Here is a 13955-nt window from a genome sequence, read left to right as displayed (position 1 = left end):
AAGAAAGTGCTCTCTGATGTGGGAGGGCATGAGTGACCCAGGTGTATTCACTTGTCAGAAAGTTACCACTACGGGTGTATTTTGATCCTTAAAAAGCTTAGCAAAAATACTGTGAAAACCCTATGCTTGCCATTTCTTACCAAGCTTGAGATGCAGTAGGTGCTATATAGATGTGGACTGGTACCTAGAGCCCAGAGTGACAGTTCTGACTGGGCCAGGGAAGAGGGAGGTGGGCGGGGGACTCTGCCTTTCACACCCCTTTTCTAGGTCCACCTGGGCTTCAAAGCAGCATCTTTCGAGTCTCATCTGTTCAGGAAGATTCTGATCATCCCAGCCTTCCCCGTCCTCTCCCTCCTTAATATGTTTGGGCTCGGGATGGAGCTCATGCCTCCTGCATCCCGGGATCGTGGATTGTATCCTGTATTTCCCGGAATACACTCAGGCCTTGTCAGAGCCAGGCACGTCATCGAGAACTCAGTAAATGGCAGTGCTAGGCCAGTGCGGTGGGAGGCACGAGCGAAGGATGTGTGTCCATGACATCCGAGAGACCTGCAGCAGCCTAGGCTGGGTTTCCCGTCTGCACCGTGACAAGCTTGGGGCTCCTGCGGGAGAGGAAACACGTTGCATGTCGTCAGCAGCCGGTTCTGGTCGACCCGTGATGGAGGCGGCACAGGGTCCTTTATGAACAGGCTCCTGAGTGGTTGGGGGGAGCCCTGGGCTCTGTTGGGACGCCCCACCGTGTGACCATTTGCCATCCCTGCACGGGATGTCCTCCAGGCCCCTGTCCAGGTCCGACTTGCAGCCTTTTTTGATCCATGTCATCAGCTCTTGCAGCATTTAACAGCTAACCCCCCTCCTTCCACCTGGCTTGTTGGAGAAAAGCCGACGTCTGTCTCTAGACAGTCTGAGTGGCCTCATCTGCCCTTGAGTTGTCTCGTTCAGCAGCCTGGAAGCTTCCCCGTCTCGCCTCGCCTCCAAAGAGTTCTCGACAGAGGCTTTGCCGCCAGCCTCACTCTGCCGTGTGACGGGAACGTGGGGTGGCTGGCAGCCGCTGAGAACAACCCCTGCCGTCACTTTTGCCTGCGTCCTTGGTAGCCTGGCAGGCAGAGCAGTGGGGGCTGTTTCCTTGGGGACAGCATCTGGAAAGGAGGGGAGGTGATTTGTGTCATCACAGGTGACAGTTTCTAAGGCAGTTGCTGGACCTGGCCGGGGACGGACCTTTGAGATGGGTTAGTAAGAAAACCTGTGAGCTCACAAACACCCTTCCCGCCTTCATGTCTGTTCCCAGGGCAGCGTCTGTCACCAGATTGTGGGCCCAGCCCGTCTGACGGCTGCCTTCACCCTGGCTTCAGTTCTCCTGCACGGCTGAGCAACCCCCAGGCGGACCTCTCACGGTGGAGGGCGGGCAGGGAGAGGAGAGGACAGTGAGCGAGTGCCACAGCCCTGCCCCTTGCTGACCGTTTAACCTCAGTGTGTTTGTTTTAATTTGCACAATGGCCACAGTGCTGTCTACCTCCAAGGATTCTGTGAGGCCCAAAAGAATAACTGTTTCTCTACAGGTGCTGGCACACAGAGCGGCTTGCCCATGGGTACGTGGCTCTTTGAATGCTGGTTGGAGGGTTCCATCAGCCCGGTCTGTCCCAGGGCCGTCTGCCCTCTGCCAGCTTTGCTCCTCTGGCCGGCTTTCAGCCGCCTCACTCACACCTGTAGTGGTGCAGAAAATGAAGGACCCGGAGTGACAGCTTCCTCCGCCTCCTTTGCCCGCCTGCCTGTGGGAGGCTCCACAAGGCAGGAGCTGGGCTCGCCCCCAGCTTCCCCTCTAGAGAGGCATAGATGCTTCGCCCACAGACGGACGCCGTGTGGCAGGTGCATTGCAGCATGTCCTCCAGGGAAGGTGCTGAGGGCCTTCCTCGAATGCACACGTGCCCTCCCTCTCTCAAGTAGACCTTGAATGGTCCTCCCCAACCCAAGCCTTAAAAGGCGACAGCTGATATTCAAAGGCCAGGTTCGGGATGAGGCCATGGCATACGGCGTGGCTGGGGAGCCTGTTCCTGAGTGCCGCAGGGATGGTTCCTGCCCCGGCTTCCGTCCCTGCCTCGCCTCCCTGCGTGCCGGTCATGGTGGCAGTGGAAGGGGGTGCTCTGCATTTATTTCCGTCCTTCCCGCAGTGAACTTTGCCGCCCACTTTGAGCCCAGGCTGTGAGATGCGTCCTTGTGCAGGGGTGAGGGCTTGCAGGGCTGAATACACCACCGGTCTGGGCCTGGGATAGCTCCTGCCCCTCCGCCCCCAGGTGCAGTGAGCCCCCAGCGGGGCCTGTGGGAACGGGGTGGTTGGATTGGCTCGGGTGCTGATTCAATGAGAGACTTGCTGAGCCCCAGCAGGTCAGGCGTGGAGCGTCAGGAGGGCTGAGGAAGCCCGGTGTGGGGAGGGGTCAGCCTCATCTGCTGCCACTCACAGAGTCACTGGAAATGTAGCCAAGGAGCTGCATCTAGTACACGGGCGCCCGCAAGAGTCCAGATCACAGGCCAAGTGGCGATCCTGGTGGGTGTCTTGGAGGAGGCAGCCCGTGAACTGAGTCCTGCAGGCAGATGGGTGACTTGTTGGAGTAGGACCGTGAGCTAAAACAAAGCTTTATCGTATTAGACTTTGGTGGGAATTTCTTTGGCTCTGGTTTCAGAAGGCAAATGACAAACTCCGGGTCACCCTCCATGTACCTGGAACCTTTGCACCTTGGCTCCAAGGACTGGAAGAGCCAGGGCTGAGCTGGAAGCACTCCGGGCTCCAGGTCACAGCCTTGGGCTGGGGGAGAGAGGTTTCTGGTCTGGAGGCAGGAGCTGGGTACTCCCGTCAGGTAGGGTTGGGAAGATTCTGGTGAGGGCAGGGGTCCCGCCCCTGGACCTCTGGCCTATGTCCCCAGCATTTACCAAAGGGCTGGAGAAGTGGGGGCTTTGTCCTGGCAGATCCCTCTAAAATGCACGTTGTGGAGGCAGCAGGCAGAACCCTGGGGGATGCTCCCTATGCTGCCCAGTTCACGCCCACAGAAGCCCTGCAGGTGGGGCCCACCCCACTTTGTAGACTGAGGCCCTGGGCAGGTGACCTCACTGTGGCCCCAGCTGCCTGCGTCCCTCATGGACCCTCATGCTCTGCGGCTCCCCAGTCAGGGTGGTGGGAGCCTCCCCTCCCCTCTAACCTGCCTCCTCCTGTACAGTGAGCATGACCTGGGGGAGGACATCTACGACTGCGTCCCGTGTGAGGATGGAGGGGACGACATCTACGAGGACATCATCAAGGTGGAGGTGCAGCAGCCCATGGTGAGCCCTGCCCCGCTCCTCCCCTCCCCTCCCCTCCCCGCCCCTCCTCTCCTCTCCCCTCCCCTCCTCTCCTCTCCTTTCCCATCCCCTCCCCTCCCCTCCCCTCCTCTCCCCTCCCCTCCTCTTCCCTCCCCTCCTCTTCCCTCCCCTCCTCTTCCCTCCCCTCCTCTTCCCTTCCTTCCCCTTCCCTCTTCTCCCCTCCCCTCCTCTCCTCTCCTTTCCCCTCCTCTCACCTCCCCTTCCCCTCCCCTCCCCTCCCCTCCTCTCCCCTCTCCTCCCCTCCTCTCCCCTCCCCTCCTCTTCCCTCCCCTCCTCTTCCCTTCCTTCCCCTTCCCTCTTCTCCCCTCCCCTCCTCTCCTCTTCCCTTCCTTCCCCTTCCCTCTTCTCCCCTCCCCTCCCCTTTCCTCCTCTCCCCTCCCCTTTCCTCCTCTCCTCTCCCGTTTCCTCCTCTCCCCTCCCCTTTCCTCCTCTCCCCTCCCCTTTCCTCCTCTCCCCTCCCCTTTCCTCCTCTCCCCTCCCGTTTCCTCCTCTCCCCTCCCCTTTCCTCCTCTCCCCTCCCCTCCTCTCCTCTCCTCTCCCCTTCCTTTCCCTCCCCTCCTCTTCCCTCCCATCCCCTCCACCCCTCACCTCCCCTCCCCCCTCCTCTCTTCTCCCCTTCCTTCTCCTTCGGTCCTGTCCCCTCTCCTGCTCTCCCCTCCCCTCCCCTCCTCTCCCCTTCCCTCCCCTCCCCTCCCTTTCCCTCCCCTCCCCTTCCCTCCTCTCCCCTCCCATCCCCTTCCCTCCCCTCCCCTCCCTTCCCCTCCTCTCCTCTCCCCTCCCCTCCCCTCCTCTCCCCTCCCCTCCTCTCCTCTCTGCTCCCTTCCCTTGCAGAGCAGCCTGGCCCTTGCTTAACACAATACTGAGCCATCCCCATGTCTGAGCCACCAAGGGGGAGCTCCTCTGGTTGCAGGGGGACGTCCAGAGAGTGCACCCCTTGGTCCTTCCCAGTCCCCTCGGGGCTCTTCCAAGGAGCATCCTTGGAAACCCTCACTGACTCCTGGTCCGCTCTGTGCCCTTCCTCTCTATGGAGATGTTGTCAGGTGCCCCAGAGGTGACACCACCACTGTCGTGACCCCCGCCCGTGTTGGCATGGGATTCTTCTTCTGATGGTTTGCAGGACCCTCAGTCCTTCCTGCCCAGGGAGCCTTAAGATAGTAACTTGGCTCACAGTCTAAAGCACGCATCATTTTCCCCCTTTGTGTGGAGAGTGATGAGACCAATATTGGCCCAATTAGCCAGCTGTGCGTCTTTTATGTGTGGAGGATGTTTATTTCCCTGCAGGCAGTGGCGAATAATCTCTCGGATGCCAGTTTCCTCCACGTGGGTTTATTGCCAGCAGCTGCTGTGTGGAAGGTGGGGATCCAGCAGAGCTGGAATGGGGAGACAGGGACCTGGTGGGGTAGGTCACAGGCCCTCGGACCCCCAGGCTCCCGAGAGTGGGCAAGATGCCACTTGCCAACCGTGGAGGCTTTTGATGCCACTGGCTTTCCCTGAAGAAATGGGAAGTTTCTCAAAAAGCTGATCTCAGTGTTTTCTTTTAGTGTGGGAGGAACCAGCTGGTGGCAGAGAGGCAGAAAGCCAGGGAAACAGATCCCTAAAGAGGCCTTGCCCGGAGGCCTTGCCCGCTCTGCTGGCATGCTGCTGGGAGAGACAGGCAGGTGCAGGGCTGGGGGTCTCACAGCCCCCAAACTGACTCTTAAGAGCAGGTTTCTCTGCTTGTCCCTGAAGGGTCTTGAGCTGAGTTTTGTTCCCCGCCATTACCGGGGGGTCTCCCCCCAGGGATGATGGCCCTTTGTGGAGGCAGCAGGGCCTCCAGTTTGCCTTCCTGGGGAGCCTGGCTGGGCAGCTGTTAGGGCTGGAAGCCTGAGCCATGGCCCTGCTGCTGGGGGCTCCCCTCACCTTCCCAGAGCTGGCCTGAGAGGTCCCAGGGTGGCCGGCGAGCCGTCTGGACTTGGGAATAAGCTCTGACTGGTCAAGGCCGGTTCCCTCCCCAAGTTGTTTGAAAGCTGGGCATCCTGTGGGTAAACTTCAGCAGGTGGGTGCATTGGTTGTGTGGGGGATCCTGGCCCTGGATCACGCAGGCCCTCTCTCTCAAGACCCCCATCCATGCCTGGCGAGAGTGGGTGCTCCCTGGAGCCCGCTGCTGTCCCTGGTTCTGAAGAGGGCTGAAAAGGTCTCAGACTTCTTTGAGAAAACATGTGAAGGGACATGGAGTGTCCACAGAACCTGCCAGGCTGGGTAACAGTGTTGCCTGTGTCTGGTGTGGAATGCACCCTGCTGTCAGGCACTGCATAGTGTCCTCGTGCCCAGCGCTGGTCTCGCTGGTCTCGAGCTGTCCAGTCTATCCAGGCAGGAGCGGGGGGCAAGGGGAAGTTCCTGCTTCCTACTAGGGTCCTCTGAGATAAAATAGCTGCTTCCATGTCCTTCCCTGTCATGTCTGGAGCTCTCTGAACAGCCCCAGTAGAAGGTAATAGAGATGGTGACTTCCCCAAAGGAAGATAAAGCCAGAGGATGGCAGGTGCCACTTCCAGAGCCTGGGTAGGGGGTCTGCTGTGGAGGCTCTGGCCCCTGAGCTGTCACCCTGCCCAGCTGGGCAGCACAAGGGGCTGTGATGTGGCTTCGGGTCTGTTGGCTGGTTGTGGGGTGGTGTTCCTGATGTCCCAGGCCCAGGCTGCAAGGACAGTGTGGGCCCTGCTAACTGGCGCTGTTTCTGGTTTCTTTCTCCACGCTTGCAGATTAGATACATGCAGGTGAGTGGCCTGGAAGGGGAGGTTGGGGACGTCCTGCCTGCGCCGTCTTCTTGACCTTTCAGGGAGGTCTCAGACCTCTCTAGAAAACTCGGGACCCTGCCCCCAGGGAGACATGGTCAGGCACACGTGACCTCAGGCATCACAGACCCTTAGCACCCCCGTGGTCCTGTACCCCATCTTGCATGTTGCCTTAGAGATCTGCAGCCTGGGGACCCTTGGGGATTTCTTGGATGATGATGATGGTCTTAGGGCTGACACAAGTGCTGTGGGTCTCAGCACCATTTCTCCAGAGCCTTCTGACAGATGTGGTTCACCCAGCCTAACAGAACCTTCAAGATAGTGTTGGGAAAATCCCCCACTGCCCCACAGTGACCCCACCTGTCACCTCACCCTGGACCACTGGCCAGGCAACCTCTGAACAGTCCGGCCCCGGCCACATTCCACCAGAGGTGGGAGCAGGCCCTGCTCTGGAGGAGGCCCCAGGGACCCTGCTGGTGGAGGTGGGGTCATCTCAGGCCTCCTGGCTAGAAACCGGTGGACACTTGGGGAAGAGTCCAGCCTGCAGGTGGCTGGTACTGAGACGTGCAATGTCTCAGTGGATGTGGTCTGCATGGAGTTGAGCACACAGTCTGCTGTATAGGGAGGACTTATGCACGCAGTAGGTGCTTTAGCCACTCACTCCTGCTCCTGTGTGGGAGGGGATAGCTTCTGCGGCCCTCATCCCAGTCTGGCGAAGAACTGAGATTCAGAATCAGAGGAGTAGGAGCCTGGGATTGTAGAAGCCTCTGCCTCCACGCCTTCCTTGGCACTGTCCCCATGTCATGTCCCCTCCCCGTGCCTCAGTTTCTTCATCTGCAAAATGGATGCGAAGGGGTTGGCCCTCTCTGTCACCCATCCGGCTGCAGCACTGCACACTCAGTGACCTCGTGGGCAAACCCGAGGAGGTGTCCTCGTGTGCGGAGGTGTCCGGGTGTCACGGCGCAGACGTGCAGGTGGCGGCTGGCTGGGCCGTGGGGTCCTGCTGACACCCCCTTCCCTCCTCTAGAAAATGAGCATGACTGAGGATGATAAAAGGAACTGCTGCCTGCTGGAGATCCAGGAGACCGAGGCCAAGTACTACCGCACCCTGGAGGACATAGAGAAGGTGAGGGCGGGCGGTGGCTGCCGGAAAACGGCAGCAGCCACTGTGGTCACTGCAGGGCCACCCATCCCCTGGGAGTGCATTCTGGAGGCAGGGCCACAGGGCCTCTCTGACAGGCGAAGGAGATCTGGTGGCCCTCCCATCTCTGCCTCCAGGTATCCCCTGCCCAAAAGGAGGGTGCCCTCTCCTTTCCTCTGCAACCCCTGAAGCCCCAGCCTGCGCCTGTCCCTGCCCCTCCTCCGAGCCTAATCAGGGTGGGATTACGGCTTCAGCTCCTGAACATTGCTCTAAGGCAGGCATTGAGCTAGCTCCTCATGTATTCCCCCTGACCCCACCTAGAGCTGCTCCCCAGCCTCTCCCCCCTCAGCCCCTCCCTCTGTAAAATGGAAGACAGCTCCCATGGGGAGCTGGGAGTGTCCTGCACAAGGCATGGTCGGGGCTAGTGACCAGAGCTGCAGACTCCAAGCTTCTTGCCCAGCTGTTCCACTCTGGTGCATCTGAGTCCTCTCCCGCTGGCCTGCTGAGCTCCTAGAGGGCTGAGGATGGGCCTTCACCTGCCCTACCCGACTCGGGCCTCCTGTAGGCACCTGATCGGCCTGGCTCTAGGACATTTCCCCGGCACTTCTGAGTCTTCATTGCCAACTGCTAGTGTTTACTGGGGAGAAAAACCAACCTTGTTTTTAAGCTGGAGTCTCTTTTCTATCCTCCGGTTGTGGTGTGGGGTCCAGGGTGGCCGTGGTGCCTCCAGCCAGGAGACCTGGTCTGCCCCCTTGGACCCAGGCTGGCCTTGCTCCATCTGGGCCCCCTCCATCTGCTGCCCCACCCTCTGGTCCTTGGCCAGCGGCCTTTCTGCACACACATCTGTACATCCTGGCCCAGGTCCTTCCAGCTCCCTTGAAGCCCTGCTCATGCCCTGGCAGAGTCCCGCCCCTTCCGAGAATCCTGGCTCTGAGGTCAGCCTCTGCTGGGGTCCTGCCGGCCTCTGCGTCCCTCCACGGCTGAGTGCTGCCTCAGAAAGCAGGAGGGCTCTTGGGGTCTGTCTCCACCCTGCCTGGGGCTGCCACCTGGGTGTGTTTGCTTGGATGATGCTCTCTGCATCACGGGGTGGCTAAGGAGTGGTCCCGCAGCTGGGCCCAGAGGATGCCTGCAGAGCTGCTTGGCCACCCTGACCAGGAGCCACTCGGGGAGCAGGAGAGGAGAGGGTGGCAGGGCCTCCCCGGGCCTCCAGAGCAGGGTCAGCAGCCTCACACGTCCTCGTTTTCACTTCACATCCCGCCTGAGGCTGGGACTGGAGGACTCTGGTCCCAGCCTGCACCCCCGCTGGCACTTCTCCAGATGGAGAGCATCCCTTTTGATGACAGTTTTGGGGTCGTGCTCAGGAGCACAAGCTCAGTGTTTGAGTGCTGGGTGGGGACCATGGCCCTGTCCATCCAGAGAGTCCCTGCGGGTGATGGCCCTGCCTCCTGGGTCTCAGCCCCTCACCGCAAGCCAAAACCCCAATGCCCACCTCAGGGCAGCCATAGCGCCCACGTCCACCCTGTGTATGAGTGGCCATCACAGGACTCTGCCCCCGTCATGCTGGGAGCATTAGAACCTTTACCCCCACACACCTCCCTGCCCTGAACTCACCCCCAGAGAATGGAGCCCGATGTGGCCAGTATGCAGGTGTACCCCAGTAAGCATGGAGCACCCCAGTGTGCCTGCCTCGGAGCTGCCCCAGGGACCCTCCCCCGGCAGCTGTGACCTTGAGAGGGTGGGCGACGGCAGCGGGGTGGCAGTGGTGGACTTCTCTCTTCCAGAACTACATGAGCCCTCTGCGGCTGGTGCTGAGCCCGGCGGACATGGCGGCTGTCTTCATTAACCTGGAGGTAAGGGTCCTGGCCCCCCTCGCTCATGCCGGGCTCTGGGCTCTAACTCGGCACTGGCCACACATGTGCTGCTGTCCCCAGGGCCTTGGAGAGCTGCACCCCTGCAGCTCCGCTGTGGCTTGTGCTGGCCGGAAGGAGGAGCCCCCACCCCTCTCTCCACGGTCTTTGGATTTAGGAGCCAGGGTAGCAGGTTTCTGAGCTCCCCTTGTCTGCGGGTGAGGGCGGCACTGACGTGCACGGCTGGAGGCACGGATGACCCTGAGAATGTAAATGACGTTTTTGTCAGCGGCCAGAGAGAAACGTGTCCGTCCACCCTTTTGAGCAGACCCCCTCGCCCGCCCTGCGGGTGTCTGAACGCAGTCATAGAAAGGCAGTTCCCCACGCAGAGTCACCCTGACGTGGTTAGCAGAGCAGGGCGCTGGCACCAGGCTCCGGCGGCCACGCGTGGGTGGGCTTCCTCCGGGGACATGCTGCTCCTGGCCCTTCCTCCTGGCCTGGTGGCCACAGGTGCCAGCAGCCCATGCGGTGGCTGTGTCCTGCCTCCCTGGGCGTCTCATTAGCTGCAAGGGTGGGCTCTGGTCACTCTGCCCTGGATGAGGCTGGCTTGGACCCCAGAGCTTCCTGTAGTCTGTGCCTCTGACCCAGAGTTCATCTGGCCTTGAGCTGTGGTCCGGATGGAGGACCACAGACAGAAAGAGGCCTGGGGTGGGGATGGGGGTCCTGCGGTGTGGCCTGGACACAAGGGTACTGCCCTGTGACACCCCACTCTGTCTGCAGAGCCTGCCCTGAGTCGGCCGCTGTGTATCAGATGGGCTGATGCGGGCCGAGGGCGGCTTCCCTCCCACACGCACTGGCTCTTCTGTGCGCCATTGCCATAGAGTCTTCTACCGGAATCACACCCTGGCATGCACAGATATGTGGGGTGCAGGCCCAGCACCTGGGCCCCTCAGCCCCTTGACAGGAACCACAGAACCACAAGGATGCCTTAAGGGTGGCGCTCCTGTCTAGCCTTGGGTGGGCCTGGCCAGGCACTCACGGCTCTTTTTCAACCCAGGACCTGATCAAGGTGCATCACAGCTTCCTGAGGGCCATCGACGTGTCCATGATGGTGGGGGGCAGCACGCTGGCCAAGGTCTTTCTCGATTTCAAGGAAAGGTAAGTGGCTGCTGGCCCTCTGGGGCTCCTTGGCCCCTCCCTGTCTGCGGGAGAGTTTATGCAAGTGGAACTCTCAGGTTTTGGGGTGTCCCGAGACAGGGGCTGCCCCCTTTGGACACCGTCCTCCCTTGTTGAGAATGCCACCCACCCCGAGCTGCAACCTGGTTGATGGAGATGGTACAGAGCCAGCCTGAGCCGTAGCCTGGTTGATGGAGAGGATGCAGAGCCAGGCTCCTGTCCTGTGGGAGCTCTGGACCCCGTCCTCCCTTGTTGAGGATACCGCCCACCCTGAGCCGCAGCCTGGTTGATGGAGAGGACGTGGAGCCTACTATACTGTGGGAGCTCGGCAGGGGCAGGATCAGGATTCTGGACGTTTTCTAACTAGCTGTGAGGGGTCACCATCCGAGTGGCTTGGCTGTCCCAGTGGAGATCTTGGGCCCCTGCTTCTCCCTTCTGTGCCTTTGTGGGTGGTTCTTTAAAGTTAGGATGCGGACAAGGATGAAAGGAGGTGGCACGTGAAGCTTAGACGATGCCCAGGCTGTTGGAGGCCGGGGAGATGGCATTTCTGGGGCTTAGCCGATGCCCAGGCTGTCGGAGGCTGGGGAGGTGGCGTTTCTGGGGCTTAGCCGATGCCCAGGCTGTCAGAGGCTGGGGAGATGGCGTTTCCAGCCATGGAAGTCTCGAGAGAGCCCCATCAGGGGACAGTGCCAAGCTCTCTGTCCCTTGGAGATCCTTTGGAGGTGTCCAAAGGGGTCTATGCTAATGCGTCCTGAACTTGGCTGCTCACTAGAGCCTCTGGAGAGCTTGTTACAAATACCATGTCCGGGGTCCACTCTTGGAAGGGTCTGCTGTGGAGCCTGGGGAGTTGTAGAAGACCCCACAGGCGCATCTGACCACACGGCCCTGGGCCAGGCATTGGGTGCCCAGGTCCATCCCTCCCTCATCTCTAGGAGGGTCCCCTGCGTCTTCCGCCAGGTGGTCGTCAGCACAGCTCGCACCCCTTCCTGTTCGGGCAGCCGGGGACAGGCCCAGGGCTGGATTCTCAGGCGCGTTGCCTGGGAAATCCTGCAGGTGCTTCCCCGTGTGCTCCGTAGCTCCGGGAAAGGCGCTCCCCCCTCCGCAGTGAGGAGGGTCCCGGAGCCTGCTCTCCAGGGGCCATGGCTTCGGGGGTTCCCAGAGACGCGAGGGAGCAGGCAGTGCTTGTGGTCAGGTGGCAGAGGTGACCAGGAGAGCTGACGAGGCCCAGCAGGTGTGAGCACACTGGCCAGCCCCGGAGGGGTAAGAGTGGGCAGGGGTCGGGGGAGGACAGCTCCCTCACCTGCCCCAGCAAGGTGTTCCCTTCACCTGCCGGTGAGCCGATAGAGCCCGGCTGGCGGGTCGCACTGGCCGTCGGCCCAGTGTACCAGGTGTGGGGTACAGCGGACCTTCTCAGTGCCTTGTTCGTGCTGTCCCTCGGCCAGGAAGGGAGGGAGCCACAGATGAAGCGGGGTTTACTTCGAGGCCCATTCAAGGCTGAAGTGCCGGAGCAGGAATGGCTGGTTGTGAGGTGGAGTGACAGGGGGGATAGCCTGCCATCTCCCAGGAGCCTCCCTTCGCAGTCAGGCTGCCCTGTGACACCCCTGGCCCCGTCCCACCAGCAGGACCTTGCATGCGTGGTTCCCGCCCAGGAACAGCGGGCATCTCTGCCTTGGAGTGCCACTGCAGTGTGGGCAGCGCATCCAGTCACAGGCCCGGCCCAAGAGGTCTGTGGACAGGCGGCTTCGTTCCTGGGAGCGAGGCTCGTGGCCGGACCCGTCAGTCAGGGTCTGTTTGGGGAAGGGGGCTGGCAGCGTTTCATCAAAGCTCATCACCAAGTCATCGTGGTTCCATCCCAGCATCCAGCTTTTCTGCCCCGTTCCTCTCACTGTGGAGTCGGCGCCAAGGTCCTGGTTCTCGCTTGCTGGATGAGTCCTGAAGCTTTTATAGGGTGCCTGCTGTGTGCGGCTACTGAGCTCTGGACCGAGGATACGCAGTGAACAGAGCTACTGGCCTCTCACTGGCTGGGCGGGATGAGAACCAAGACAAGACAGAGGGGCTCGGGGGTGCTGTGGCGTTGCTGGAGAACCCAGGAGACCCGTGAGGGCTGCGCAGCCGAGGACGGGTCCCCTTGAACACAGTCCTGCAGGGGTGGGGCGAGGCGGGTGGGGGAGCAGAAGCTTGGGGGAAGGTAAGAGGCAGGAGCCCAGTAGGAAAGGGGCAGCTCTCTAGGGAAGGACTGGAGGGTCCTGCAGGGGCTTCCAGGCCAAGGCAAGGATTTAGAATGTTTCTTTTTTAAAGCGAGAGCACGAGGAAGCTGCTGAGGGGCTTTGTGACAGGGTCTGGCAGCTCGTCAGGGGTGAAGGGTGGAGTAGCGTCCCGGTGTGGCGTGACCAGCACTGAGTGGCAGGGGACAGTCACCTCCCTCTTTTTGACGTTATACCTTTATGAATGTAGCCTTGGTCCTCAGACAAGGCAGGAGCTCCTCTTAGCCTTTCCCTGTAGGCCTAAAAAGGGGCATCGCCCACCCCGAGGGACACTGGGCCTTGGGAAGGAGCTTGCGTTCTGCAGCTCTGGATGTAAGACAGAGCCATGTGGTTTTTTCTCTGTGGCTGGGGCTGGCCAGGCTGGGCCTGGAGTCCAGCCTCTGGTGGCTTCTTTGAGTGAGGCGGTGAGTCATGCTGGGGGAGTGGGGGCATACGGGGACGTGGAGGCAGGAGAGCTACAAAGGGAACGGCCTCAGGGAGCTGGCAGCCCCGCCGGAAGGCCACGGACTGGCTTTCAAGAGGCGCTCTCTGTGGAGCTTTGCACAAGCACTTTTGGGAGGAACGCGGAACAGAACAAGATGAAGGCCATGCCCTCCTCCCCTGGGGTGGCGTGGGATTTCCCTGTGCGTTTGGAGATGAAGGATCCAGACAGGCGAGCGCTTTGGTGTACCGAGACTTCGCTCGGAATCCTGGAACGAGTGAGGCTGCGCTGTGGATGGTTCCTACCCGAAGTCCAAGGCTGGGTGGTTCCGGGGTACTGCCTGCGGGGAGAGTCCCTGGCCATGGTCCACCTCAAAACCCCCGGTAGGGGTTGGCTTGGCCACCTCCTCTGGCAGGGCTGCCTTTGGGAACCTCTGAAGTCAAGAAGCCTTAGCTCCCGCTCTGTCTAACCCCCACTTCCCAGATGGGGAAACGGAGGCCAGAGCTGGCAGCTCAGCCGTGGACCCGCTTGTTCCTGCATGCTTGGTCCGTACCCGAGCCCATGGCCTGTGGCCCTCAACCCGCGCTGGCCTGTCCCTGGGCATCTTGAGAGGTTGGAGCTTTGTGGACTGGAGGCAGAGGTGACACCGTGAGGAAAATGGGCAGAGGACAGGGGTCTCTGGAGGAGGCATTTGTGCGCTGTGTAGTGGGGTCAGAGCTTAACGTACTCAGAAAGTTAAAAACCATGACCCTCACACAAATATCTACGGAGCTGTGGCCACGGGTCTGTCAACTCACGAACGAGGCCACGCGTCTGTCAACTCACACAGCTTGTCAGCAGAGAGGGGAGGTAGGACAAGACCCTGGACACGGTGGGCTGTGCCTTGCAAGGTGACCACACTGGGACCTTTGGGGCCATGTCCTCTGGCAGGACAGAAATCATTTGTGCCTGAACAACTTTCTGTAGGGGAGGAGTCAGCCGGAGCCA

At 60.8% G+C, this 13955-nt stretch overlaps 1 protein-coding gene across 5 annotated transcripts in view; it reads left to right on the top strand.

The window, feature by feature from the left end:
* Positions 1 to 13955, top strand: part of LOC105471878 (vav guanine nucleotide exchange factor 2) — a 235450-nt gene that overhangs the window by 180968 nt on the left and 40527 nt on the right. For all 5 annotated transcript variants that reach the window (XM_071078563.1, XM_071078564.1, XM_011724673.3 and 2 more), the window contains exons 5-8: positions 3210 to 3312; positions 7147 to 7245; positions 9042 to 9110; positions 10165 to 10265. In XM_071078563.1, the coding sequence (XP_070934664.1) occupies positions 3210 to 3312; positions 7147 to 7245; positions 9042 to 9110; positions 10165 to 10265 (372 nt within the window). The remainder of the gene's footprint in view (positions 1 to 3209; positions 3313 to 7146; positions 7246 to 9041; positions 9111 to 10164; positions 10266 to 13955) is intronic.

Source organism: Macaca nemestrina, chromosome 14, assembly GCF_043159975.1.
Source record: "Macaca nemestrina isolate mMacNem1 chromosome 14, mMacNem.hap1, whole genome shotgun sequence".
Lineage (NCBI taxonomy): Eukaryota > Metazoa > Chordata > Mammalia > Primates > Cercopithecidae > Macaca > Macaca nemestrina.
This window is presented reverse-complemented; position numbering and strand designations above follow the sequence as displayed.